At 38.6% G+C, this 26,676-nt stretch overlaps 2 protein-coding genes across 2 annotated transcripts in view; one reads left to right on the forward strand and one right to left on the reverse strand.

Moving 5' to 3' along the window:
• The window catches only part of LOC134744954 (uncharacterized), a 62,399-nt gene extending 41,271 nt beyond the window's left edge, over window positions 1-21,128 (reverse strand). The window contains exons 1-2 of the mRNA XM_063678901.1: window positions 21,117-21,128; window positions 20,136-20,452 (exon numbers count right to left, since the gene is read on the reverse strand). Coding sequence (XP_063534971.1) covers window positions 20,136-20,452; window positions 21,117-21,128 — 329 coding nt within the window. The remainder of the gene's footprint in view (window positions 1-20,135; window positions 20,453-21,116) is intronic.
• On the forward strand, window positions 8,077-15,638 carry LOC134744895 (organic cation transporter protein-like). The gene is made up of 7 exons (XM_063678842.1): window positions 8,077-8,345; window positions 8,523-8,751; window positions 9,548-9,807; window positions 10,064-10,406; window positions 10,726-11,026; window positions 13,938-14,119; window positions 15,467-15,638. The coding sequence occupies exons 1-7, from the start codon at window positions 8,077-8,079 to the stop codon at window positions 15,635-15,637; spliced, it is 1,755 nt and encodes a 584-aa protein (XP_063534912.1). The 3' UTR covers window position 15,638.
• Window positions 21,129-26,676: the final 5,548 nt, after the last annotated feature.

Here is a 26,676-nt window from a genome sequence, read left to right on the forward strand (position 1 = left end):
TAGACACCTACTTTTAAAATTGTGAGGCCGTTCAGGTTTTGAATTATGATGCGATGAATGGAACTTGGAAAAGGATGAAGGAAGGGGAACAGAAGGTAGTCACAAAAGTTTATTATAAAACTTCGAATTGAGGTGCCATATACCTACTTAAGGATGACTCACGTTAGACCGGGCCGTATCCGGGCCGGAGGTTATAAATACTTTTGACAGCGAACTTTAGATACTTATGTAGTTTTAATAATTGTTTTTAATTGTTGACAGGGTTCAAGACTAGTGTGTGAGGGATGAAGTGTACATCGTATGTACCTATATATGCATAGACTAATGCGCTTGCGCCGAAACCTTGTCAAACCACTCTTATTCAGTATTAAATCAGTAACAGCAATATACGGTCGTACTTCAATACATCTCAGTGGCAGTGGTGGTGGTATTTAGAAAAGTATTCCAGGATGGCCGATACCTTTAATATATTCAAGTTTATGTTAAGTTTAGTGTGTTCTGATGTAGGCAGGAAGTATGAGAACCAGCAGCCTCAGCTCCCTACCGTAATTTTCCATTTTACGGCCCGCGCTATACCTTCACTTGGGATCTAATATAAAACTTGCCTCATTGAAACCGGAGTGTTTCCTGCCATTACCCTAAGTGGTTACTTGCCCGTTTCAACTTTTACTTACTAATTTCGAGTTTATTTATTAGCTGTGTTGTGACTTTGTCTGTAAAAGTAGGTAATAAATAAGATAATAAAGAAACCACCGTCGAAACTTACTTAATATCACAATAAATACATGCAAAATTATTATCAAAACCTGGTGACAGAACTTTCTTTTGGCAAAAAAGGCCTTTGGCACTTTTCTTGTAGTAAAACAAATGTAAAATTTAATTAGTCCACTAATTATTTTTATATAATTTTGACCCATGTTCTTTCATTGATATGCGTTAAAATTATAAATAACAAACGAAACCGTCAACGCCCTCTATACGAGAGTAGGCCAAAACTAGTGGCGCCATCTGATCGAGAATCAAATTTTCGTGATTTTCGAGGCACGTTTTTTCCTTAGACTATATCCATCTATTACGGAGTTATATCTTTCTTTGGTATATTGTTGTCAGTTCGGAGGTGAAAGGAAAGTACCTAGTAAATCATATAAGGAGCATAATTTAAAACAAGTCGATTTGAGGTGATTTTATAAGCAGTTATAGGTAATCTTATTACGTTTTAACTGCGCCTGTTTTATGTGTTATGGCAATATGTTTTGAAACCAAACTTTGGCACAGTAATTTGAGGTAGTTTGTGACGTAGGTTGGGTTTGTAGTAGTCTAAGCCAATTTCGTGCTTTGAATTGGACATGTAGTGTAAATAGCTCTGTACGGCTCCATAGTATACTATCGGGTAGCACTGGTTGTCAAAAAGTTGATGTTTGACATTTCAATTACCACAAACTGCGCCATCTTCTTCAGCTGACGATTTTTTTAATGCATCCATTATTAGGTACCTTATCCTTATTCTTGTCCCAATTTGCACAAGCACTTTTTTCCTACGACGCGAAAGACAATCTCTTTGGGCTTGGTCTAGTAGCGATTGCATTATTATTAAACGATTTTATTTTGTTTGTTGTTTTTTCCGGTTTCAGTAATAGTAAAAAACTTTCAAAAGTTATACTTACCTAGTTTGAAAACTTCTAGGTGCCTAGCCAATGTGCCAATCCTTTACGTAGCGAACGTAACACAAATGTCTCTGTCGCACTAATATATAAGTAGAAGAGGGAGCGTAAACGATTGTCACGTTGGCTAGGCACCCAGGCCTGTTTTAGTCTTGAAGTCATCACCTATTGCGCAACCATGCTGTATCCAACACAGTTCCGTCACACACTGTTGGGATTCTATTCAATGGTCGGTCGTACATACCTCTTTAAAGTAAGTAGTAACGATGTTTGGATTATTTGGATTGTAAATTTTACACTTGTCATGGAAAGTGAAATTTCAGGAATTCACAGATATGACCAATACACTACAATATAATATACTTGTTCTATCACATCTCACACAGATAACAATACAGGCACATTACTTCAAAAGGCTGAGTTTTTGGTTTGTACGAATTTGTGCGCCATCACTGTGGTCTCCAGACAATTCCTGTTCCATCTCTAATTATTATTTAACTTATTCGCGTGGCATGTCCAGATATAAATTTGCACGTCGCGGAAAATTTCCAAAATGATGAAAAAGTACTTGGAAATTTTCCGGGAAAATTTGCTTCCACAAAAAATTTGATAATTCCTATAATTATGGTAATCTTGGTAACTTTTCTACAGCACATCAAAATATGAACAGAATACTTAAATAGGTATATTCACTGACCAAAAAATTGTTTATTCTTGACTTAGGGCAGTGGTTCCTATCCTTTTCAGTACAGTCACCCCTTTGACTAACTAGGTAACTAGATTTTACCACTCATCCATAATCGTAAATATTCTTTCTTTTATAGATAGGTCTTTGTTATCTTTGATTTTGAACCCCGTAAAATGCCGGTTTTAACCCCACGGGGGTAATTACCCCCAGGTTAGGAACCGCTGACTTAGGATGATGAGACTGGTTAATGACATATTTATTTTCTAAGTTGGAACAGCAAAAGTGATTATTACCCAAATTTTGTTGATCAAAGCGGAAATACGTAATTTTATTGACTTAGATTGTCATCAATTTTGTTAGGTCTTATCGGCGATAAACATGACATGATTATTTAGATTAAAATTTCGGCTCACAAATCTTTGAACCACCAGAACAGTAATAGATAACGTTCGTCGCAAGGCACTTTAATTAATAATCATTAAGTTCACACTATATTCAATTAGTTCAATAGCAAAGTAGATACTTAAACATGATAAGTATTAATTATAACAAAGTTAAATTATATAAAAAATACATTAATAGGATTACTGATTATTAGGTACTTGTACCTAAGTTAAATATTGTGACCTGTAATACCTTATTACCAATAAATTATGTCTATGTCTATGTCTAAAAATAAAAACCGGCCAAGCGCGAGTCGGACTCGCGTTCCAAGGGTTCCGTACATTACACAATTTAAACAATGTATTTTTTATGTGAAACGTCTTTAAAAAACCCGTAGGGGCCGGATCAAAAACTAAGTAATTAAGTCCGACTCACGCTTGACTGCACATTTCTAATAGGTTTTCCGGTGATCTGTAGGTAAAGATCTATTTTGTGTATTTTTTTCAAAATGTTTGACCCAGTAGTTTCGGAGATAAAGGGGGGGGGGGGGGCATGGTAATTTTTTGCCTATTTTCTTGAATAACTTCTAAACTATTTATCTTAAAATTATAAAAAATATATATTTGAGATTCTCACAATGAGGTCTTTCATTTGATATGTAACACGATATAATTTGACACACTTTTTTTTTTAATTTTCTCATTTACCCCCCGAAAATGGCCCCCGTGTTTAAAATTAATATGTTTACGTTACATGTTCATCTTTGGGTCACAAACTTACATATGTGTACCAAATTTCAACTTAATCGGTCCAGTAGTTTCGGAGAAAATAGGCTGTGACAGACGGACAGACAGACAGACAGACAGACAGACAGACAGACGCACGAGTGATCCTATAAGGGTTCCGTTTTTTCCTTTTGAGATACGGAACCCTAAAAACACCTAAAACCTACCTTCTAAACCATAGCCCCTTGGCAAGATCCCAGCAAAGTTGCCATAGATTTTTTTTAATTTTTTATTTTAAAGGTTTGCCAACAGGTGTAATACAAATGGACTTAAGTAATGAGTTATAAACTCAAATAGATATTATACACTAAAGAAAACCAAGTCCACCGGTGGCCGAGCCCCGAACCCCGACAGCGCAACACGTGTCGCCAGTGTGAGCAAAGGCACATGTCGTGCGATGTTGTCGCCAGATATCTAAACGAAATTTCGCTAAGTTGCACGGCTTCCCGAGTCGCTTGTCGTAGTACATTTTGTCCCCTAGTGTATCCCAGACTTAAACGGTGTTTCTATCTGAAAAGTGGTCTTATCTAAAGCGCAGAATTATATAAATAGCAACTAATCAACGTAAATCGGATCGATCAAGCATGTTACAATAATATACAATTTTATCACTATGTTCATTTGTTTGCGAATTTAATTTTAGACAATTGTTTATTTCACGCTTTTATTCAGCTTCACTGCGTATTCTCTTTGTATACATATATGTATATTAAATAAGTACCTATGTGGGTTTCAAATCTTGTTACTTAAATTTGAACACCACTCCGGTGTCTGATTCAGTTGAAATTTGGAATACATCTGTAATGGCGTGAAGGAAAGATGTCACCTGATTAATTTATTTACATCAAATGCATAATGTATTACTACGTCCAAGATTCAATTGGAAACCAGAACGTTATTGGTGCATTCAATTTTTCATTTTATTTTAGAAAACAAATTTGCTAAAGGTAAGTAATTATATTAAAATACAGCTTGTGTGCAATATAATAACAGTCAATAAGAATATGTCAATTAGGGGAAAACCATTACGTCCATATATCAATTACATTGAAACTTTATTAATTACTCTTCTCCATTACTTAACATTAATTTAAAATTCACTGTAAACTGTACTTGAATAATATTAGAAATAAAAAATAATAATCATGTGAACCTACTTTTTTACTTTCTAGCGGCAATTCTTATAAAATTGGAAAACGCAATCAAAAATGTACACTTATTTTAATTTAATATCTCACCCATTATTCTGCATTGAAGCTCTACATCTCAACTCATCTCATCCGGAAAAAGTTTTTTTTCTCATATTTATCAATCGAAGCTCTACATCTCAAACCATCTCATGCAGAGAAAAGTTAATTTTTCTACAAAACTTTTTCCTCGTAGAGTGTACCTACTAATTAATTGTCCATCATCCGGAATTTGATGATAATTTTTGACCGACTCAAGTAGTAGGTCAAAAATTGTTGCTTACTTGACTCAGGTGATAGACAGTCATGGTTTGTCGTGGGCAGCATGTCACAGTGCTCGAGTCGGTCGTGACAGCCAGGCTTGGCCTGGGGTGCTGGGAAGGCATGGTGTTGGTAAAATGAACAGTAACGGCTGCTTTTACTGTCACTGTGCGCCAAATTTGATCTTGCTATTACTAACACTATGTTTAGATTACCCGCTAAATATAAAACAACATGGATGCACCCTAGGTCCAAGCACTGGCACTTGCTAGATTACGTTATCGTGAGGCAGAATAATACTTCCCAAGTCCGTATCACTCACGTGATGCGAGGAGCCCATTGTTGGAGTGACCATAGGCTAGTCATTACAAAGTTAAGACTGCGTCTCCACTTACCTCGTAGATCTCAAGGAGTGAAATCCCAGCGACAAGATGTAGAGAAATTACAATTTCTAGAAGGTAGGAAGAGCTATGCTCAGGCGGTCACGAATGCGATTAAAACTTTAAATTATGACAGTGGTGACCCTATTATTTAATAACTGGAATGCAGTGTGGTCCAGACTAGTTGACACCGCCTCACACATACTTGGTGTAAAATCATGTAGACGTGAGGGGACTGGTTTGATGACAACGACGAAACACTGACTGAGGAACTCAGGAAACACCGGGATCTGTTGCGTTTGAATCGTAGTGACCAAGCAGATGCAGTTAAGCAGAATGGTACTCTCCTTAGAAAAAGAATTAGGGAAGTAAAGGACAAGTGGTGGCACGACAAAGCCGAGCGCATACAGTGGCTTTCCGACACGAACCAGTTGGGTGCATTTCATAATGAGATTCGCCAGCTTGTTGGTCCAATAAATCGAAGCTCTGTACCCTTAAAGTCTTTCGATGGCACTAAACTTTTTACCAACAAGCTTGACGTACTCAGGAGGTGGGCAGAACATTTTAACAATTTGTTAAATGTTGACCGTGCTGCAGATATGCAGCATATTGACTTGATTCCAGCACTGCCTACAGAACATAAACTGGATGAGCCTCTGTCGCTGTGTGAGGTTGTCACTGCCATACAACAACAACAAAATAAGAAGGCGGTCGGCATTGACAATGTACCTGGAGAGCTTTTAAAGTACGGAGGGACAGAGCTTCAGGAGGCGATCTGGACGCTGTTCTCTAAAATGTGGGAAGAAGAGCGAGTACCTGCTGACTTTCGAGTATCTCGCATCTGCTCCCTATATAAGAACAAAGGAGACTGTTCGGATTGCAACTCCTATAGAGGCATATCCCTACTAACTTCTCCAGGGAAAGTTTTTGCCCGTATACTTCTAAACCGCCTGTTGCCATTATCGGAAAGCATCCTACCTGAGACCCAATTTGGCTTCCGGCCAGATAGAGGCACCTGCGAGGCTATTTTCTCTATACGGCAACTTCAAGAGAAATGTAGAGAGCAAGGTCAACCATTGTATCTATGCTTTATGGACCTCGAAAAAGCTTTCGATAGCGTGCCTCGCGAAGCTTTATGGGTGGTTTTGGCGAAACTGGGATGCACGGAAAAGTTTATTAGGATGATCCGACTATTGCATGACAACATGCAATGCTGCGTAAGTGTCAAGGGCGAACAATCAGAGTTTTTCTCTGTCAGTTGTGGCGTGAAGCAGGGTTGTGTGCTTGCGCCCACTCTGTTCGCCTTGTACTTCGCAGTAGTAGTTCGGGAGGCACTGCAAACTTCTTCTGACGGCATCCGTATTCGCTCCGATGGTGGCATATTCAACTTAGCCCGGCTTAAGGCGCGCACCAAAGTGTCTCACGCAATCATAACGGAGATGATGTATGCAGACGATTTATGTTTTGTGACCGATTACCCAGGAGCTCTACAGCAGCTTATGTCGAGTCTTGATGAGTCATGTCAAAGATTTGGCCTTAAAATAAGTGTCAAGAAGACTGAAGTTCTGGTCCTTGACACAATTGCCAATCCGCAGGTTGACATTAAACTCGGCCGGGACTCACTTAAGCAGGTAGAGCAGTTTAAATACCTGGGTAGCACGATTACAGCTAAGTGTCACCTTGACAACGAAATAAACTGCAGAATAGGAGCCGCTGCAGCAGCGTTTGGCAAACTTCGTTCCAAGGTGTTTCGGTCACACGATATAAAGCTTCCGACTAAAGTAGCTGTATACATGGCTATTGTCCTGCCGAATCTCTTGTATGCCTCAGAAACGTGGTGCCTGTATCGTAAGCATATTCGCTCATTGGACAGCTTCCATCTGAGATGCCTCCGCGAAATTATGGGCGTCCATTGGTCCGACCGTGTTAGGAACACGGAGATCCTTAGGCGTGCCGATGTCGCTGGAATGGAGGCCTACCTAATGAGACGACAGCTACGATGGTGCGGTCACGTCTCCCGCATATCCCAGGATCGAGTCGCGAAACGCATCTTCTACTGCGAACTGCAAGATGGAAAGCGCAAGTAAGGCGGCCAGTTCTTGCGGTTCAAAGATGTGTTGAAGCGGCATATGAAGAGTGCTCATATAGAGCCAACGACATGAGAGAGCCTAGCCTGTGACCGTCCACGTTGGAGGCATATTGTGCAGACGCAGGTGCGTCAGTTTGAAGCTAGGCGGCGCACAGAACTCGACGCTAAGCGCGACGAGCTAAAGGCCAGACCACCTGTGGCCATACGTTACAATTATATCGGAGGGGTGCTGACCTGCAGCGAGTGTGGTCGCACATTCGCTGCAAAAATTGCCTATGTCAGTCACCTGAGAGCGCACCAGCGATGCTCTCAGTGGTAAAACGCAGTCGCTGTGGTCGAAACCGGCTAGGAGATGATGATGATGAAACCATGACTCTATAATCCATTTTTTGGAAATTATTTACACAAGTTATTCTAGTATGCATATATAAAGTTACTCTAGTATTTAAAAAAAAAACATTGCACATAGACATTCGAAAATCCGTGTGAAATTGCTAGTATTTAACCTAAAAACAGTTCTCAGTGGACATATTGAATTCCGATAAATTCAATTTATATCTATATCTACAATACTTTTTATCAGAGCAGTGTACATTTTTTGTTTAAGTGGATATCGCAGTGATTATTATACAAGGAATATCATGGTTGAAAGAAGACTAGCTTCAGAAGGTGACACGGAAAGACAATCAGGAAAAATTGATGATCCAAACTGGCATAGCAAAGGTTCAGGACCTACAGTAAAGACTGATAGACATGAGGTCTCAGAAATAGACCTAGATTGGGTAATTAACAATGAGTTGGGACAATTTGGACGATTCCAAATGATTCATGTCCTACTATTATTGTTCCCCGTTATTGCTCATGCGTTTTTGAGTGAATTCGTGTTTTCAGCTTCCGCTGTTCCGCATAGGTAATATTATAAAAGTGGAAAAAGGTGTTTGTCGTATTTTAAAATAGTTTGTTTGTTTGATACGTATGATAAACTTAAAGAAACACAAGAAATTATTAATTAGAATGAAGATGGGGTTGAGATCCTGAATTAAGTATATCTATTTCTTCAGTGTTAAGGTGAAATTTTCTTCCGTAGATGTCGGATCCCTGAATGCGGAGAGAATGGTGGGACAGCTAACGAATTGTTCCCAGAATGGATCTTGAACGCTGTGCCCAGCAGCAACGGACAACTAGACAGTTGCTCACGCTACGCGCCGGCTGGCAATGGCTCGCTGGAGTACTGCCCAGCTACCATCTTCAACCAGGCTGTCACGCAGAAGTGCGATGGATTCGTGTACGAGAGGAACAATTCAGTTGTTTATGAGGTGAGTGTTTTTCTCGGATTTATACACCTAATAAAGCAGGACAGTTTCCCACTAAGCCAAGCCACTTTATCTGTGTATGTACATAGTGTTTTGAATTTAGCAGTTATCGGAAACGATATACAACAATTTAGCGTGGGGGAATGGGAGCGAGCGGGTAATGAGAGCAACCTCGTAGTTCCCCGCGATTAGTTGCAAGAGACGAATGTTTGTTTTTGGCTCCGCAGTTATAAAAAATATATAAATTTCATCATTGTTGATAAGCATTAAAATATATACATACTGCTTTGTATTTACATGAAATATATGTCTAAGTCTATTTAATCTTCAGCGCTACTTTTGAAATTGCAACTGCGAATCATATATATATACATATAGTCATATATATATGCTAATGAGAGTACCATAGCAAAACTAGTTGAATTGAGCTCCTATTGCCCCAACGCAGTTTATAATTGTTTTCTTATATATTTGAAATTATTTACCTTTTTAAATGCCACGAAAAATAGACCTTACAACGACAAAAGCCTTTTGGACAGTAGAAACTATAGAAAATGTAATTCAAAACTATTTGAGATTCAATTTTTTTGATTTTCGTGTCTAGCCGATGATGATGATTTTATTTTTGAGTTTTTTTCTCTGATTATGGATAGCCAGATAAGCAATGCTTTCGTCTATAATTAAACCATTTTTTAATTACAACAAATATTAAAGTTATTAATAAATATCCTTAGTAGGCTCCAATTCCCCCACGCTCCCCTAAGTATCGGAGTTTCCAATGTCAAGTTTCTTGTTACAGTTTGATCTTGGCTGCCAAGAGTGGATGCGTGCATTGGCCGGTACATTGAACAGCATTGGCACTCTACTCGTTCTCCCGATCACAGGCTACATATCCGACAAATATGGGAGACGTGTGGCTCTCTGCATCAACATCTTCAATTTGGCGTTTTTTGGCCTCATCAGAGCGTTTTCCGTTAACTATCCCATGTATCTGGTGCTACAGATTTTGCAGACAACTCTTGGAGCAGGCACATCCAGCGCTGCTTTTATTTTAAGTATGCTATGACTTGTTGGGTTCTATTAAATTTGGGCTCTTGTCCCCCTTTAATCATTTTACCAATAACTAAACATACTTACATTTATTCCGAAATTTACTTCGACATCAAGTAGGTATGATAATATCAACCTGCAAAAAGATGAAGTTGTAAGTATACTTAGTTTCAAAATTTAAGCATATGCAAAAAGGATATTTGTATTTTGGAATTTTCTCATGGATGATTCCTTTTATTTCTACTTAGAATTAATGGGGGTTTACAATTAATTCATTTTCAGCGGCAGAACAATTGATTGGCTCAAAACACCGAGTGCTGGTGAGCTCAGTGAGCATAGTCTCTTTCTCAGTGGGTCAAATCATCATGGCCGGAATAGCCTGGCTCGTGCAGCCATGGCGTTACTTCATTATGACACTATATATCCCCTGCTTTCTAATGGTCGCTTATTATTGGTGCATCTCGGAAAGTGTTAGGTGGTTACTTACCAAAGAAAGGTTCGACGAAGCCAAAAGTGTTCTAGAGAAAATTGCAAAAATAAATAAAAAAAAGATCAGTGAGAAATCTATGCAGGCGCTGATGACGCCAGCGCCAGCAAAAGAGAGTCAGGTAATAAAAATCTCATTTAAAATTTGTTCTATGCATGCGTCATATTGAAATTTACTATTAATCTTGTCAATTTATGGACATCGTATCTCAAACGGGAACCTAAAATGAAGTTCAAAGTTGAATCATTAGCTCTTTTAAAATATATACATTAAACTAATACTTATACAACTTGAAAACATAATCAGATCGTCCGATCACCGTACACCGTACAATCCTACAACTTTACCTGACCTCAACTTGACTCCTCTTAAGTGGCATGTCGTTCACGTTCCAGTTTATCTTGAGAGGCCGGCTGATTGTACTGCATTATGGTTTTCAGACGGACAACTCCAAAGGCTTGATTCATACCATTTTCAAATCCCCAATACTGCTTTGCCGCGTCTGCACTACACCAGTTTGGTGGATCGCAACTACTTTAATTTACTACGGGTTATCCATCAACTCCACTGGGCTCCCGGGCAATATGTACGCCAACTTCATGCTGGTGTGTGCTGTAGAGATCCCTGCTGTTTATACTGCTATGCTGTTGCTGGATCGTGTTGGCAGAAAGGCTGTCCTTACGACTGGATTTTGGCTTAGCGCCGCTTGCAACCTTGCGTTCGCTTTCATTGACAATAACGGTAAGTGCAGTGAAAGCATACTAAGTAATATAAATTTAAGAGTCTGGCAAGCTCGGCCGAATTTCCCCTTCCCATACAAATGGAGTTTCGTTCTCATTTTAAAACTACGTGTTGCATAACTACATTTGTATGGAGAACCGAGCTTGCCGGGGTCTCTTAAGTGACATATGCAGTATAATGTTATGGTGTAAAATGAACCAAAGAGCTTAATCACATAAATCTAAACTAAACTAACTAAATTACGTAACAAGTTTTGCCGATGCCTTAACATAAAAACTAAAAACTAAATTAAGCAGTATAACAAAAGCTATGCTAAATAGAACTACATATCTAAATTGCTCCACTGCGCGGCTATCACGTTTTTTATTTGATCCAGACGATACAAGATAAAAATTACAATTTATATTCTGATTCTGACATTATCACTTAATAAATATTATCTGAGGTAACGCCGCCAGCGTTGAGGCTATACCGGAAGCAGGGGATTTGGGGGAGGTATTTTGTATTTAGTTATAGTTATAGTTTAGTTACTTACTGCCGCCTTAAGGAGAAAAACCATAAGTGACAATTTTTGCGAAATTGAGTTATTGACACCCTCGAAATCAGGAAGAAAAATGTGATTTTTCTATCTAGCAGTTATTTCTTTATCTCTAACAGATCAAGATTTAGACAAGCATAACTACACGCGTTTTTGGTAAAGTTAGTTCCTTTTTGAGAAAGAAAAAGCATAAGTATATATTCATAGACAGAAAAGTACTAAAGTGACGACTTGTGTTTTTTTTCCCTTTTGTGTTGAATTTAAGCCCAACATCTATTTCATAAGAAGAAAAACCATAGTTTAGTATTACATAAAATTTCTATGTAAAAAACCCTTAAGTTGACAAAAATGTAAATTTTTGTTAGTAAAAAAATATTATTAGTCATAACTCTTGGAACCTAAAAAAACATAAGTTGCACGTTATGTTTTTTCTGTCTCGTATGACTCTTCCTTATGCTTTTTCTGCTTAGTGTCGGTTTCAAAAACAGTGAACTTGTGGTTTATTTCTTAAACATTGTTGTCAGTTATGCTTTATCAGGCTAGTAGGTAGTCCCCCTCCGGTCTCCTCAAAGACAGATTTCGGGCGGTTCACTTGGCGCGTGCGGCTTGATCGGTTTTTTTCCTTTGGAAGAGGTTGCGAGTACGACGCAGTACGCACGTATTAACTCCGGCCTATTTTGAAAAACATGAGAAGTGTTAACGTGTATTGGTGTACCGCATTTTGCTTCAACCTTAGATTTTAATACAAAAGGACATTTGTGCAGGAAAAATTTTGGCTTGGCATTTGGTTTCAGTTTCAGGGCCTTTTTTTGCCTTTTTAAAACTACCCCAGCCTGGTTCAAATACAAAAGAGCTCTTTTTGTTATTTTCTCTAGATACGCCTAGCTGTTTAGTTGGAACATCTAGACACGCGGCAGCGTGTCCAGCCAAGTTAAAAGAAAAAGCAGCAACCGTGTGTATTACACGAACCATTTCGAGCTACTTTTGACCCCTTCATAACTTGAAACCTTTATATAACCTGCACATATGAAAATTGGCACATTTATTCAAGCCCCTTAGCTTGTCTAGAATTAAAAATTTAGGTTGGGTATATTTGGAGCACCTAATGGAAATGTATCATAAACGTTACTATTTGATTTTGTTATCAAGAGAGAGACCTTTTTGTCTTCCGAAATGTCATGTAATAACTTGTAATTATAACAATTCAGTTGTTCCTCGTAACTCCTCCAATTTCCACCACAAAATTTTTCTAAACTCGTATTAGGGAGCATGACCGGTGTGACATCTTAATGTTTTTGGTTTTTTCTTATTCTGGAAGCAATTTTCGTAAGTCGACGATACTCGGATTTGAGCCTGGCGATGATCGTAATTGTTTTATGAGTTGCGATTATTAAGGGTATCTCAAAGAATTAGTAATTACTTAGTGCAATCAAATTGTGGTTAATTTTAGTTTTGTGTTACATTATTACTCAAAAATCTCTAAAAGTATCTTATTTGTTTTCTTTTTCATAAATAATTTTGATTCCTCATCGTATTTTTATGAATTCCTTTAACGAGATAAATCATAATTTGATTACTTTAACTAAGCAAAAAAACCACAAAGTACCCAATTGTGCTTTTTCAGCTTCTAGATCGATTAGTAACATAAGCACAACTGTGTACTTGTGCTTTTATTTCTTAGACATCGTAGTGCAAAACTAACACAAAAAACATAAGTACGCACTTATGTCATTTAATCTTAGTAAAGATATTTTTATTCTATTTGTTTTACGAGGTAGTAACTATTTTTCCTAAATAACTTATTTAAATAAATAGATAATCGAATAATTTATAATCCATAAAAATTCTACACTATTACTTTGTTCATTAACAAAAGTTTCAACTTTGTACTTAGAATTTAACCTATTTGAACAGGAGCGCAAAGTTTTTTGGCTTTTTCTCGAAACTTACTTTTTGTCAGTTATGGTTTTTTTCCTTGAGACGGCAGTTTAGGTTTTAATGTTTAATTTTATCTTCATTCTTTGTTTGTGTATTTTATGTAATTTTGGTTGGTTACTAAAATGTTTGTTGATTATCTCTCCTGTAAATAAACTTTCGTGATCTATATGCTTAATAACAGAAAGGTTATCATTATCCAAATTATGTATTTTATTATTTGAAAAAAATGCAAAACTTGCAATTATTTTTCCGAGGTGTGGTATTGTACACTTCGATATTACTTAGAACCACACATTTTAATTTACTAACAGTCCTTTGCATTTAAATTATCAAATAGTTTTCTTGGGTATTTCTCATTGCATCAATCACATATAATCTCAAATCATATATTAGCCAACAAAGACCTTACAAATAAAAATAACCATTTTTTTACAGAACTAGTGACACTGGGTCTTATACTGTTCTTGATAGGCAAGTTTGGAATCTCGGCAGTGTTCGCGTGTCTTTATATTTATACCTCAGAGCTGTACCCAACGCAGTTCCGTCACACACTTTTGGGATTCTCTTCTATGGTTGGACGTATCGGCTCTATCACCGCTCCGCTAACTCCTGCTTTGGTAAGCACACCACACAGTTATCTCTTCTTATCAGCCTATCTCGTCCACTACAGTACATAAAGCTCTTTTAATTCATGCCATTTGTTACGACGAGTCGCGCTCCATATTCTTGATATCGTATCTCGATTCGATTTTTTGTTTGCGTTGATTTCTGCTAGTTACCTAACCAATCCATCCACAGTCTGTTCTCCTTTTACTGATTGGTTATGTGCCAGCGTACACTGATTACAGTGGCCTTTCGATTTAAAATTATTTGACTGCCTAATGCAGTTGCTATTTTTCAAGTAGGAACAGCAATGTAAACTGCAAGTAAAAAAATAGCACCCAACATTTATTGATGTAGGTAAATGGATTTTAACGTAAATTAATAGGGCTGTTGACAATCTTTAGAACGGTTTTCATTTTATTGTTATATATTTGCGATTCATGTCAACATCCCAACTGAGTTAGATTAGCTCAGCAATTTAGGAGAAATGTTTTATGGCCAAATTACGTTATGTTTTATAATGACAGTCAATTTATTTAGATTAAAATTTAGGCTTGCTTTTTTGTAACTTTCCTGAGCAAAGGTACATTTTTAACTTAAATTTTTACGTTCTGGAGCAAATTTGTCATAACTACATACATAGATAGATAAGATGGTGCAATATTATGCTTCAACTTTCAATGGTGCTTCCAGATCTGATAAATATGCAAAATTAGCAAAATGCTTGCATTATACGTGGGTAAAAACGTTCGGAAATATTGGCGTCTTTTCTGTGGACAATGCGAAAATTAACGATTTGGGTACGTTTTACTGAGGCTTTAATCATACAGCTTTTAAGAAATAGAAGGTTGGAACGTGCCTGTAAGAGTTCGGCCAGAAAATTCGGCAAAAAAAAAAGAAAGTCCATTTATTTTATGAAGTTCATAGGAAGGTCGCATAACCTTAACTCATAGGTACTAAAACCTTTTTGGCCCACGTGGTAAGACGCCCAGCGCGTGAGCAACATGTGAGAGATGCGTTTGTCAGATCTGAGCACATTTAAGACCAGCTGAAGAGTAACCATGGGCTCATAGATAGATAGACAGATAAAACTTTATTCAACCACAACTTACATGCTTTGTGACACAAACAATAACAAGAGACAAAAAGAAAGTTGTCAAGAGACAAAAAAAAAGAAAAGGCAACATACAATTTGACACTAATAGCAGTAATAACGAAATAACAATGTACGTATTTTATATTAGTAGAGGGTCATGTGTTGTGGTAGAGAGTAGGCGCTGACTCAGCATAAATACTGCGGAGATCGCAGAGCTGATCTTCCGTCAGATCAGTTCATCTTATCAATATTCTCTTCTTCATAGGCTGTATACTGGGCCGGAATCCCGTCGGTGATGTTCGGCGCTATGGGTCTGTTGGCCGGCGCGCTGGTGCTCACTCAGCCGGAGACCATGGGCTGTAAGATGCCGGACACCCTGGATGAGGCAGAGGCTATTGGCAAACAAAAGAAGAAGATAATTACGACAGCTCTCTAGATCTTAAGTAGGTACCTACATTAACCCTTCATGGAGCATTCCCCGAATCTGTTTCGTACAAACGCATGTTTTTCGTGCTTTAGGTGTAAAAAAAAATCTTAGTCTGTGTCTTCTTTTGCCACAGAAAGATAAACCTTTTAGTCTACCTACAACATACCTACGGTATTTGTACAGAACACTTGGTAGACTCTTTCGAGTTTTGTACATCTTATGATGTGAAATGATTGAAAATATCCTTTTGATGTAGATTCATATATGTAGGTACCTACTGCGCGTGTAAGAGAGAAAACTTGAATTGTCGGCAGAGCCGTCATTAGAGTAATTTGTAGGAAAAAAGGTAGGTAGGTATGCAAATACATACCTACACATCAGACAGTTTATCTGAGGAACGCGAACGGGTAAAGATAGAAAGAGGTTGTGTCTTCAGTAAGTGTATATCATTAGTGATATTTAGCATTAAGTACTGCTTAGTAGGTACATATATTTAATTTTATTAAAATTCTAGCTCAATTTACCCTAAATGGTTATTTTGTCCCAATTTAAAACAGGTCCTTTAATAACAGATATCGCTTCTTTAAGATATGCAAGATATTTGTAGATCGTCGGCCTTTGAGATGATATTTCAATTAGGTAGTTTCCTGCTAATTTTCCACAAAATATGTCTGCTTCACTCTACGCCTCGATTGTGCACTTTATTCTTTTAATATAGCGTTCGTTTTCACAAACACAAAGTATATATTTAATTGAAAATGGAGAAAACCTCGGCCATGTTTCCTGGTTGACTTTGTATAATTTTGTTTTAGCAAGGCGACGAGATGTTTTCTTTGCAAACTCAAAGCTGGAGAATGCACGAGGAATGTTTCTAGGGCTGCGGATTTAAAGTCACTACAGTGAGCCTAAAATCTTTTTTCTACTCTCCGACTGTAATAGTTGAATTAAGATTTCGTATACCAAACTATAATTGGGTACTTTTCATGTATGGGCTCCCAACTTAACTATAATATTCATTTCGAAACGGTTTAGTCAACTATAATGAAATTGACCAATTACAGCTCGCCGCGGTCCAGAGAACGAAACAAAACGATAGCTCTAATTGATTATTTATTTTAGGTTGTATACTTGAGACACATTGCTTCATAAGTCAGAAACGCGCATGTGACCCCCTAATAAAGCAACATCCATTGACTACGAAAACTCTGTACCAGGGCCCCATGAGTAGTCAAGTTTTCGTTGCGTAGTTAACAGTGTGGGCGATGATACTAAAAAAAGTGACGTACTCCGCCCGAACCTTTAGTACGTGTATGTATATCAATAATAAAAATTGGTCAAGCATGAGTCGAACTCAAGAAAAACAACGTTAAAAATAATGTTGCATCCTTGAACACAAGTTAGTTATCTGTATCTGCATGTACATTTTCCGTTTATTACGGTAGGTACAAACTTTTAACTGTAAAAATATAGGTATTATCTCGAAAACCTGACCCAGAGTGGCAACAAAGTACATTTACTAATACTGGTCCAAAAACTGGCTTATGCTATTAATCAGCATAATTGATGTTGATTAATCAGATCGGTAATAGGGTTAGCGTCCCTCGAGGATTCCAGGTAAGCCTGATTATGCAGATAGGTACCTAACGTATCATAGTATGTACGAGTAGCTTTGCTATGGGACATGGCTATGGGGCTATGGGTTGCAAAGTCTACAGCTCACAAAGTCACTAGGTTTTAAACTGACCTCAAAAAAAGGAGGTTATCAATTCGACAGTTGTTTTTTTTTGTAGGTTTGTTACCTCAGAGCTCCGTCATTTCTGTACCGATTTGGATTTTTTAAAGTATAGTTAATTTTTTATCGAAATTCAGTTCTGATGATGAGATCCATGAGGAAAGAACTCCTCAAATCTTATAGGCATAAATGAATTCAGCACCCCCGATTTATACGAAAACGATACCAAACCCGGCCTAGCAGCTTCACTGATGTAGATAATCAAGATAAAAATGAGAGCCCTAAATAAACCTTCAAGAGCGGATATCTCAAAAACTATACAAGATATAGAAAAACTTGACTTAATAAAACTTGTAACAAATTAAATCTCTTTTCATTTTGTATAAGTGGCCAAGTCGCTCAGACGCATAGTTGCCGAAATATAACCGAAAAATGGAAACTTCAAACCCTCCTCTCCCCCCAGCACCAGGGTTACGGCCGGGGACTTTTGATATGCTCACCTCCTAACTAGTCCAAACAAAGCTACGAAGTCAAAAATTGTGTTCCAAGCATTTCCCTCTACAACTTTTTTTGGGTATTCATTTCCTGGCCTAATATTATGTCGACTTTATTACGAATATGAAACCACTACATTCACAAATATAAAGTCGAGACGATTCACCTACAGCGGATTTGAGCCGTCATTCAATCAGTAGGTACCCTGCTCATTTGCCAACGGCAGGTCACTATAAATGCACCGTAGGTAATCAAGCATTTAAGTACCTAATTGAAGACCGTGTTTTTGTTAAGTGCGATTGACACGCACCTTTCCGTGACGATTCAAATAGGTACCTAGATGTTTGCCCCTGGGACTGGGACGAAGAGGTCCTATTTGTATAAGAGATTAAGGTTTGTTCACTTTTGAATTTGTGGTCTACATTGTGGTTCTATTTGGGTATTTGGGTTAGTAATGTACACGTTTTTCGATGGTATTACTAATAGGGAATATAACGCGAAACTGCGTAGGGGGCGCCACTATACAACAATCTACAATTATATATATTAATTTATTTACATACAATAAATTGTCTGGAAGAAATCGCTTTTTAGCGATAAAGCCACCATGAATAAATAAATGTGTAATGTTTCTTTTGTTATTGGTGTCTGTGCAATAAAGAATATTTGAATTGTATTGTAAATATATCATCGATCGACACTTTTAATAACAAAACTTCCGTGAGACACAGACATGTTAAATATATTAAAAACGCTCGACATGTTTCACTCCGTACCGAGGAGTGTCATCAGGATACAAACATGTCGAGCGTTTTTCGACTTAAAATACGTGAGTGATCCGTTATTAATATATTTAATATATCGATCGACACTAATACATATTTCCCCCTTCTTAATTTACACAATTCCAGCTCCGAACCCTAAAAGCCCCGGTACTGAAAACCGCTTTTACTACACGTTGTTTATAAAGTTTGCGGTATAAGCGAGTTTGCGTTGCAGTAACTCGGGCAACTTTACGAGTTTGCGGGCGCTGCGGGAAAATTCGGAAGACTGTTTTGCCGCGTGACGTGTATTACGCATATGCTCCTACTGGTGGAAGCCTACGACTCCGTATTTGGGGATTCATGTTATTGAATAGATTCTATTCAGTAGAAAGCCCCAAGTTCTATTCAATAGAACTTGGGGCTGATTTTTGAATGTCGAGCGCTCGATTTAGTCACTCGGAAATCTGTGGAAAACGTAGAATTGATATTTTTGAAATATGAGCAATAGAAATTGGGAATCTAGTGGTACTGATCAACGGTTTTCAATTATATTAATATAATTTAAATGTCTAGTACCTAGTGGAGATATATTGTAGGGACAGGAAGGCATACGAAATCGCGCGCTCAAAATTCAAAATTCGCCCCCCTGGGCTGAGAAATAGCAAGTAAATCTGTATGATATACTAAGAGTTTTTTTTAGTTACATAACTGTTCTTTCGATATCAGTAATTGTGTAGCAATTCCGACGCGCCCATAAAACTTAATTCCTCCCGATTTGCGTTATTTTCAACACTGTTTAGACAGCTCATGAAGCAAAAGGAAAGCCAAATAAACTCCGGTATGCTTAAAAAATCTTTTGAGCACCCCCACTGATAGTTACAAATTTTGAGCACAACTATATAACCTCACCCAACTGAAAAAGATCCATCAAAATGTCTTGATATAGCAATAAATTATATTACACGCGGTCACTGACAAGGCTCAAATGAAAAATGCTAATACAGCGTATAAGTTTCATAAGTCCTGACGCCTTTTTGTTTAAGGCAATTTACTTGCCACTTTTCAATCGAGAACGCCTTAACTGCCTCTGAATTCCATATATCATTATGATCATTCGATATAGTAGGGTAGTATATCGTCATACATCAACCCAAAACTACGAAGCACTGCTGACCTAAAACTAGGGGGCTCGTAAAATCGCCTTGACTTTAAGAAGGGCCTATGTTGTTGATATTGTGGAGGTTAAATGTTGTTTTAGAGCTGAGGTGGCATCATGCGTGCTCCTGCATAAGCATGGGGTTTACGACGTCGACTCAGCAACCTCTGTTTGACAATACGCCAACTGGACTAGAGCTGGGACAATTGGTACACGTATTTTGAGATTACGTCAACAGATGTAATCGGATAAAATTAATGAAGTGATGTGAAAGTGAAGAATTGACAAAGTATATTGGTGATTGTCACATCAAAGAACCGACTTCTTCTTCTTCTTTTGTCGCGACCTTTTCCCATCTACTTGGGGTCGGCCCTCCTTATCCTTCTCTTCCATTGTGCTCGGTCTTGAGCTGTGCAGGCGTCCAATCCCAATTGTTTTAGGTCTTTCTTGACCGTCGTAAGCCAAGTGGCGGGTGACCTTCCAGGTCCCCGTTTCGTCGGTGGCAAATCTAGGGCTAGCTTTACTATATGGTCCTCTGGCCGTCTTTGGATATGCCCGTACCAGCGGAGGCGGTTTTCTTTAACTTTTTCTGTGATAGGCAGAACCTTAAAGCTTCCCCTGACAAACTCATTCCGGATTTTGTCTATCCTGGTGACACGTGATGATAATTGTGGTTTCTGAGATGCGTTATATTAAGAAGCTCTTTGTAGTATTCCGTCCACCTATCTTTGATATCACTGGCTATCATATCATCTACATCAAAGTAACGACACCTCATAAAAATTATAAAAGCGCACCGGTAAGCTAGATTAATAATGGCAGTAGTTATATATATAATATATATATACTTTAATGTAATTAAGTTGAAGTCACACATCCAGGCGACCCGCATTTTGGCCGGCGCTGCGGCTGACCAGACTTAGGTTCTCAAGGGCCGCATATAAGTACTCGTCCTTACTTAAGAGGAAACGGGACAGCCGCTTCTCCATAAAAACGTAGACATTATACTTTTTTTTTTACATAGTTTGATGTATATTAACAATAGCTATGCCCCTACGTTTGTTTTTAGATTTTTTGATTAGTATAAAAATTTGGATCGAAAAACAGATTTCATACAAATTTTTAAATGCCCCTAACTTTTATAATAATTAAAAATTCGGATAACAAACGTAGGGGTATAGCTGTGGTTGACATATAACTAATTGTGTCAAAATATTTTCAATATCATTAATACAAAAAATTGTATTGCCTTATGTTTTAGCAAACTAGTAATAAAATAGAGTATACATACATAAATGTCGTAAATAAATTACAGTGCCTTCCGTGGAAGTTTAAACATACCTCTGGCTCCATCCTTACTTAAATATTATACTGATGAAACTTTGAGGTTGTGAGGTAAACAAGTCTGCCGTGTCAGACGTATCTCTGCTATCTCAAAAAACACAGTTTTGAGTAAATCGACTTTAAAGTTTTTGGTGAGCGTGAAAACTAATAAACTCATATATTTCGTGAGTTTATTGAGTTAAGTCATTTCTAATATGTGTTTTGTGTTTCAATAGACGTGAAGAATAATATTTCTTTACTTTTTTCTTGTAAAAGTACATAGTTTTTGAAATAAACGCATAAACATAGTTTGGCGTAACCACTGTTTCATACATTTGGTGGTTGCGCGTAACTATGTTAACTTAAAGTTAGATGAGTTCGTTGTATGAGCGCTCATAATATTTCGCGTGGCCACGGCTCGCGGGCTTATTGAGGTTTTCGTTTATCTAAAGTTAGAAGACTACATTGTATCAACTTCTAGTAAAACGTGTAACCAGGGCATGGGAAATATTGAGGTGGTCACGCGTAGTTCTTTTATCTTAAGTTGTAAGAGTTCGTTGTATTAGTGCTCCTAGTAAAACGCGTAACCAGACTACACAAGATAATCCATTTTATAATGTGCTAACTCACATTACATACAAGGAGCCCGATTTCTATCAGTCCTTACATCATTGGTTATAAAATAGATCAATCGATTGGTGGAAAGAGCCTTATGCTTAATAGCGTATGCATGTATTGCATGTATGTATGTATGTCAGCGTGTATGTATGTATGTATGTATGTATGTATGTGTGTGTTTGTTTGTATGTACTTTATTTAATATTTAATCCCAGTAAGTGTAAAAGGCGGAATTAACGGCAGGTCAGTTACGAAAAAAAAAATACCGCCTTAAAAAAAGGTTCTCAGTTTGACCCGTATGTTTGTCCGCGATTATCTCGCGTTTGGCTGAACCGATTTTGATGCGGTTTTCAGAAAAGTGTTTGTTACATTCTGGAGAAGGTTTTAGTATACATAGAGCTGAGCTGATGCTGAACCCTGGCTGTACCTAGTGGAACTCAGGTTTGGTGTAACATAGGCACACGCTGTTTTGGTCATCCAACACGTCTTAATGAGCACTTGGGGGAGCAGTACCCAAGATAAAGCTGATGCTGAACCCTGGCTGTACCTAGTGGAACTCAGGTTTGGTGCAACGTAGGCAAACGCTGTTTTGGTCATCCGACACGCCTTGATGAGCACTTGGGAGAGCAGTACCCAAGATAGAGCTGATGCTGAACCCCGGCTGTACCTAGTGGAACTCAGGTTTTGGTTCAGGTTTGGTGTAAATTTATTGTGGGTATTAGAAGATACCTAGTAAAAATATTAGGGTAAAATAAGGACGAAAATTGCTTGTATCTTTATACGAAAAACCTGTCAGAATGTCCTTATGATAAGCGACAATGTGGTACCTTTTGCTTGAAAATGACACAAATAAACAAATACACGTGGCAAGGAGCGACGAGCCGCTCCCTCCACGCCCCGCGCCCCGCCTCACCGCGAGCCGCCTATCACCGTACTACCCACGTGTGGTTACGCGAAACTATGATAACTCGAGATAGTAGATATCCAGTTTGCCGTAAAACAACTGCGAAGAGTTACGCATAATTATTCTAACTTGAGTTAGAAGAGATACGCATAACTCAATGTCCAAAAATTCGAAAACGTCTATCTTAAAACATGAAATATCTCAGTAACTAAAGACATTTTTTGAAATTTTGTTTAAGTATTATATAAAGCATAGTGTCTAGTTTCATTTTGCACTGGTTAGGCGTATCTCTGCTATCTAAAGATAGCAGAGATACGTCTGACACGGCAGAAGTGGTTGACCAAGAGACAACTCCAATGAACTAGCTTGGCGTATTTTACATAAACACACTTGAATAGTGGGTCACATCATGGATAACGCGTTGTGTTAACCTGCGGGTCCAATGTATGAAACGAGGTACTTTTACGACTTTTAAGTCTACCGTGTAATTTCTTCATAAGGAAAAGTTGACATTTACTTAACGTTTTTTTTAACCAAATACGCACAAGCAAACTTCAGACCTCGGAACTGCAGTAGCAACAAACATCACAGTTTACGAACAAAACACAGCGCCAAATGAAAAAAATCTTCAACCATTTTGAAAAGCTACAAAAATAATGGTCTTCCGTACATTGCGCGGTTTGCACACAGTTCCTCGTTACGGGCGGCGGTGGCCATAACTTCAAAGGTTTTATGGCCCGCCTCGCGCCGTCTAAATATTTAGGAAATAATTACATAAGTACACGTAGGTCTTATACGAGTATTATAGGCACGTACCTACATATGTGGAACGAAATGACTACCGATTTGTTTTTATGACCTATATTTTTATTGGATTGGCGTTTTTAGAGATGCGATTGAACCGTACTCGTTAAGCCAAAGGGTTTCTGGGGATCACTTTTCCATTCCAAGGTTTAGTATAGGTACCTGTGTGTGTGTGTGTGTGTGTGTGTGTGTGTGTGTGTGTGTGTGTGTGTGTGTGTGTGTGTGTGTGTGTGTGTGTGTGTGTGTGTGTGTGTGTGTGTGTGTGTGTGTGTGTGTGTGTGTGTGTGTGTGTGTGTGTGTGGGTGTGTGTGTGGGTGTGTGTGTGTGTACCTAATCATTTTAATCAAAAGTGCGGAAAATCTATACAGAATTACTATTTGGAAATACTTGACCCTTGCTTTAATGTCCTGCATTACTTAAAATTGTTTTGGTAAATTACTATTTAAATGATGTAAAGTAATATTGTCTTCGGTTACCGCGATAGTTACTCATGAAATAAAACGATGAAAACGGATTATATCGCGTATATTGAATTTATAATACATCCCCACGTTTCGAACTCTTTACAGCGTTCGTGGTCAACGGGTGACTGAGGAAAAATTACAAAATGCAAAAATACCCACATACTAAAATAATGAACAATCATAGACTACAAACTTTAAGGCTGGTTGTACATGCAAAATCGGTTCATAAGGCTAGTTATTCACTATAATTATTTTTCAAGTAAAGATATATATATATATACGAGATAAAAATAAACTATGCCGGCTCCAACCCTACACCACGGACCCGAGAAGATTTAATTCCCTCCTAAATTGTAGGAGGGTATCCCAATATGGGACCGGCAACAAACTCGGCGGGACACATCTTTTCAAAACATCAGAATGTCCAGCATCATCCAACACTACGGTCTCACAGTCTATGTCTCGCTTGCTCCTTTATCAGGTGGACTACAGGATCCCAAGCTGGTGGTAGAGAAAAGCCATCTTCCCTATTAAAGTTTGGATATTTCTTAATCTCAATGGCCTCGCGCAGCATTCTGGGTATGTAACGCTTCTCCTTGGCAAGAACCAGAGGCTTATCAAACTTGATTGAGTGATTGGCTTTATCCATGACATGCTCACAGACAGCAGACCTAGGTCGACGGTGCTTGACATCAGCTATGTGTTCCTTCACCCGAGTGGAAATGCTCCGTTTCGTCTGCCCGACATATGATAGGCCACACTCACAGTCCAGCCTGTACACTCCTGCAGTCTGTAGAGGGGTATTGCATTTTACAGGCCTCAGGAATTGTGACATCTTCTTCATTGGCTTGAAATATGTTTTTATAGAAGCACGCTTCAAGATGTGGCTGATCCTGTCCGTGACCCCCCTGACAAAAGGCAGAATGGCAGGCCTGCGCTCGACTGTGGGGATCTTAATGTGGGACCTCTGGTTGACCCGCGGTATCCTGAGCTCGTTTGCCTGGAGCGCGCGCCTGGCATGCTGGAGCTCCGCGGCCAGATGCTGGTCATCACATATCCTCTGGGCTCTCTGAAACAAAGATTTGCCTACTGTAACAAGTTGACTGGGATGGTGATGCGATTTGCCATTTAAGTACCTATCAGTATGAGTAGGTTTCCTATACACAGTGCGACCTAGGGTGTTATCAGGATTTCTTTTTACCAATACATCCAAGAAGGGGAGAGAACAGTCTTTTTCCAACTCCATAGTAAATTTTATTTTGCTATGGATGGAATTTAGGTGATCCAAGAAAGTTGAAACACTACTTTTTGGAAGTATAGTAAAAGTGTCATCTACGTATCTTTTAAATATCTTCGGTCGCACAGGAGCCAATGAGAGTGCCCTCTCCTCGAAGTCCTCCATAAAGATGTCAGCGACTACTGGAGACACCGGAGACCCCATGGCCACGCCGTCGACTTGAAGGTAGAATTCACCATTCCATAGCAAGTAGCCAGATGTAAGGCAATGTTCCAACAGCTTAGCATATTCCTCTGACATGTTCTGCTCACATAACCTCTTCTTGACAATTTCAATGCAGTCTTGTACCGGTAGGCTTGTAAATAGCGACTGGACGTCAAAACTGACCATGATCTCATCATCAGTCAATGTTAGGTCTTTAATCTCACCGATGAAATGGTAAGAATCCTTTGTATGCGTGCTAGTGTTACCACGTAATGCTGAGAGGGCTCCCGCGAGGTACTGAGCCAATTTATATGTGGGAGCATCTATCTGGCTCACTATGGGACGTAGTGGGGCACTAGGTTTGTGTATTTTTGGCAACCCATACAACTTTGGAGGCACGGGGCAGTCAGGAACTAAACTTGCAACATTCAGATCAAGGCTCTCCGAGTAATCACTAATTAGTTCTTTAGTGGTTTTTAATACTTTCATAGTCGGGTCCGTCTTTACATGTTTGTAGGTTGTAGTATCCGCTAATAATTCCCTAATTTTCTGGTTATAATCTGAAGTATTAAGTACAACCGTCGCATTTCCCTTATCCGCTCGAAGAATAGTAAGGTCTGGATCATCGCGTAACGTTTTCAACGCGGCCACTTCATCTCTAGGCAAATTCCTTTTCGGAGGCTTGGCTTTCCGTAATAATGACGAAACATCCTGCCGTATAGCCTCCAAATCTTCCTTCTTTACCTGATTTTTCACCAGACAGTCTTCTACACTAACAATAATGTCCTCAAAAGGGATCTTTCGCGGAGCCACAACATAATTAAGACCTTTTTCTAATACTGAAAACTCAGACGTCGACAATTGTTTACTGGATAGATTGACAACCGACCGATTTGACACTGACAGCGACGTTCCGTTAGCGCTATTATTCTGAAGCCCTCCGTTATCGCTGCGTCTCGTTTTCGATTTTAACTTGTCAAACTTGGCACTTTGTCGTTTCTTGCATTGTTCAAATGTAAATGCGTAACGTTTATTACCTTGTTCAACAACATCATTAAAATCGGTGCTTGTCAACACTTCCTGCAATTGACCGGTGCCTACCTTAATCTGTTGCTCAAGTCTATAAGCCGTGTAACGGTTGTTATGGATGGTTTTGCACAGTAATCTCTCACTCGCCCGGCGAGGTATGCGTTCACTGCCGATAATGTCCTTCTTCGGAGCTATCTTCACGCATGTAGGAATAAGATTTTCATCTCGACACCTCTTCAAGAAATGCAGAGCGCAACGAGCGCGCGCGAGCTTATTCCCAAGGTCTTCATGTCGCCGGATTTTGGTTGCAACTTCCAG

The sequence above is a fragment of the Cydia strobilella genome, chromosome 10 (genome assembly GCF_947568885.1).
Source record: "Cydia strobilella chromosome 10, ilCydStro3.1, whole genome shotgun sequence".
NCBI classification, from domain to species: domain Eukaryota; kingdom Metazoa; phylum Arthropoda; class Insecta; order Lepidoptera; family Tortricidae; genus Cydia; species Cydia strobilella.

Bases quoted from the DNA above. Each gene is read 5' to 3' on its own strand.
- LOC134744895 (XM_063678842.1), top strand. From the start codon at position 8,077: ATGGTTGAAAGAAGACTAGCTTCAGAAGGTGACACGGAAAGACAATCA. The intron at 8,346-8,522 runs GTAATATTATAA...TTTCTTCCGTAG, and splicing joins GCTTCCGCTGTTCCGCATAG to ATGTCGGATCCCTGAATGCG. The intron at 8,752-9,547 runs GTGAGTGTTTTT...TTCTTGTTACAG, and splicing joins ACAATTCAGTTGTTTATGAG to TTTGATCTTGGCTGCCAAGA.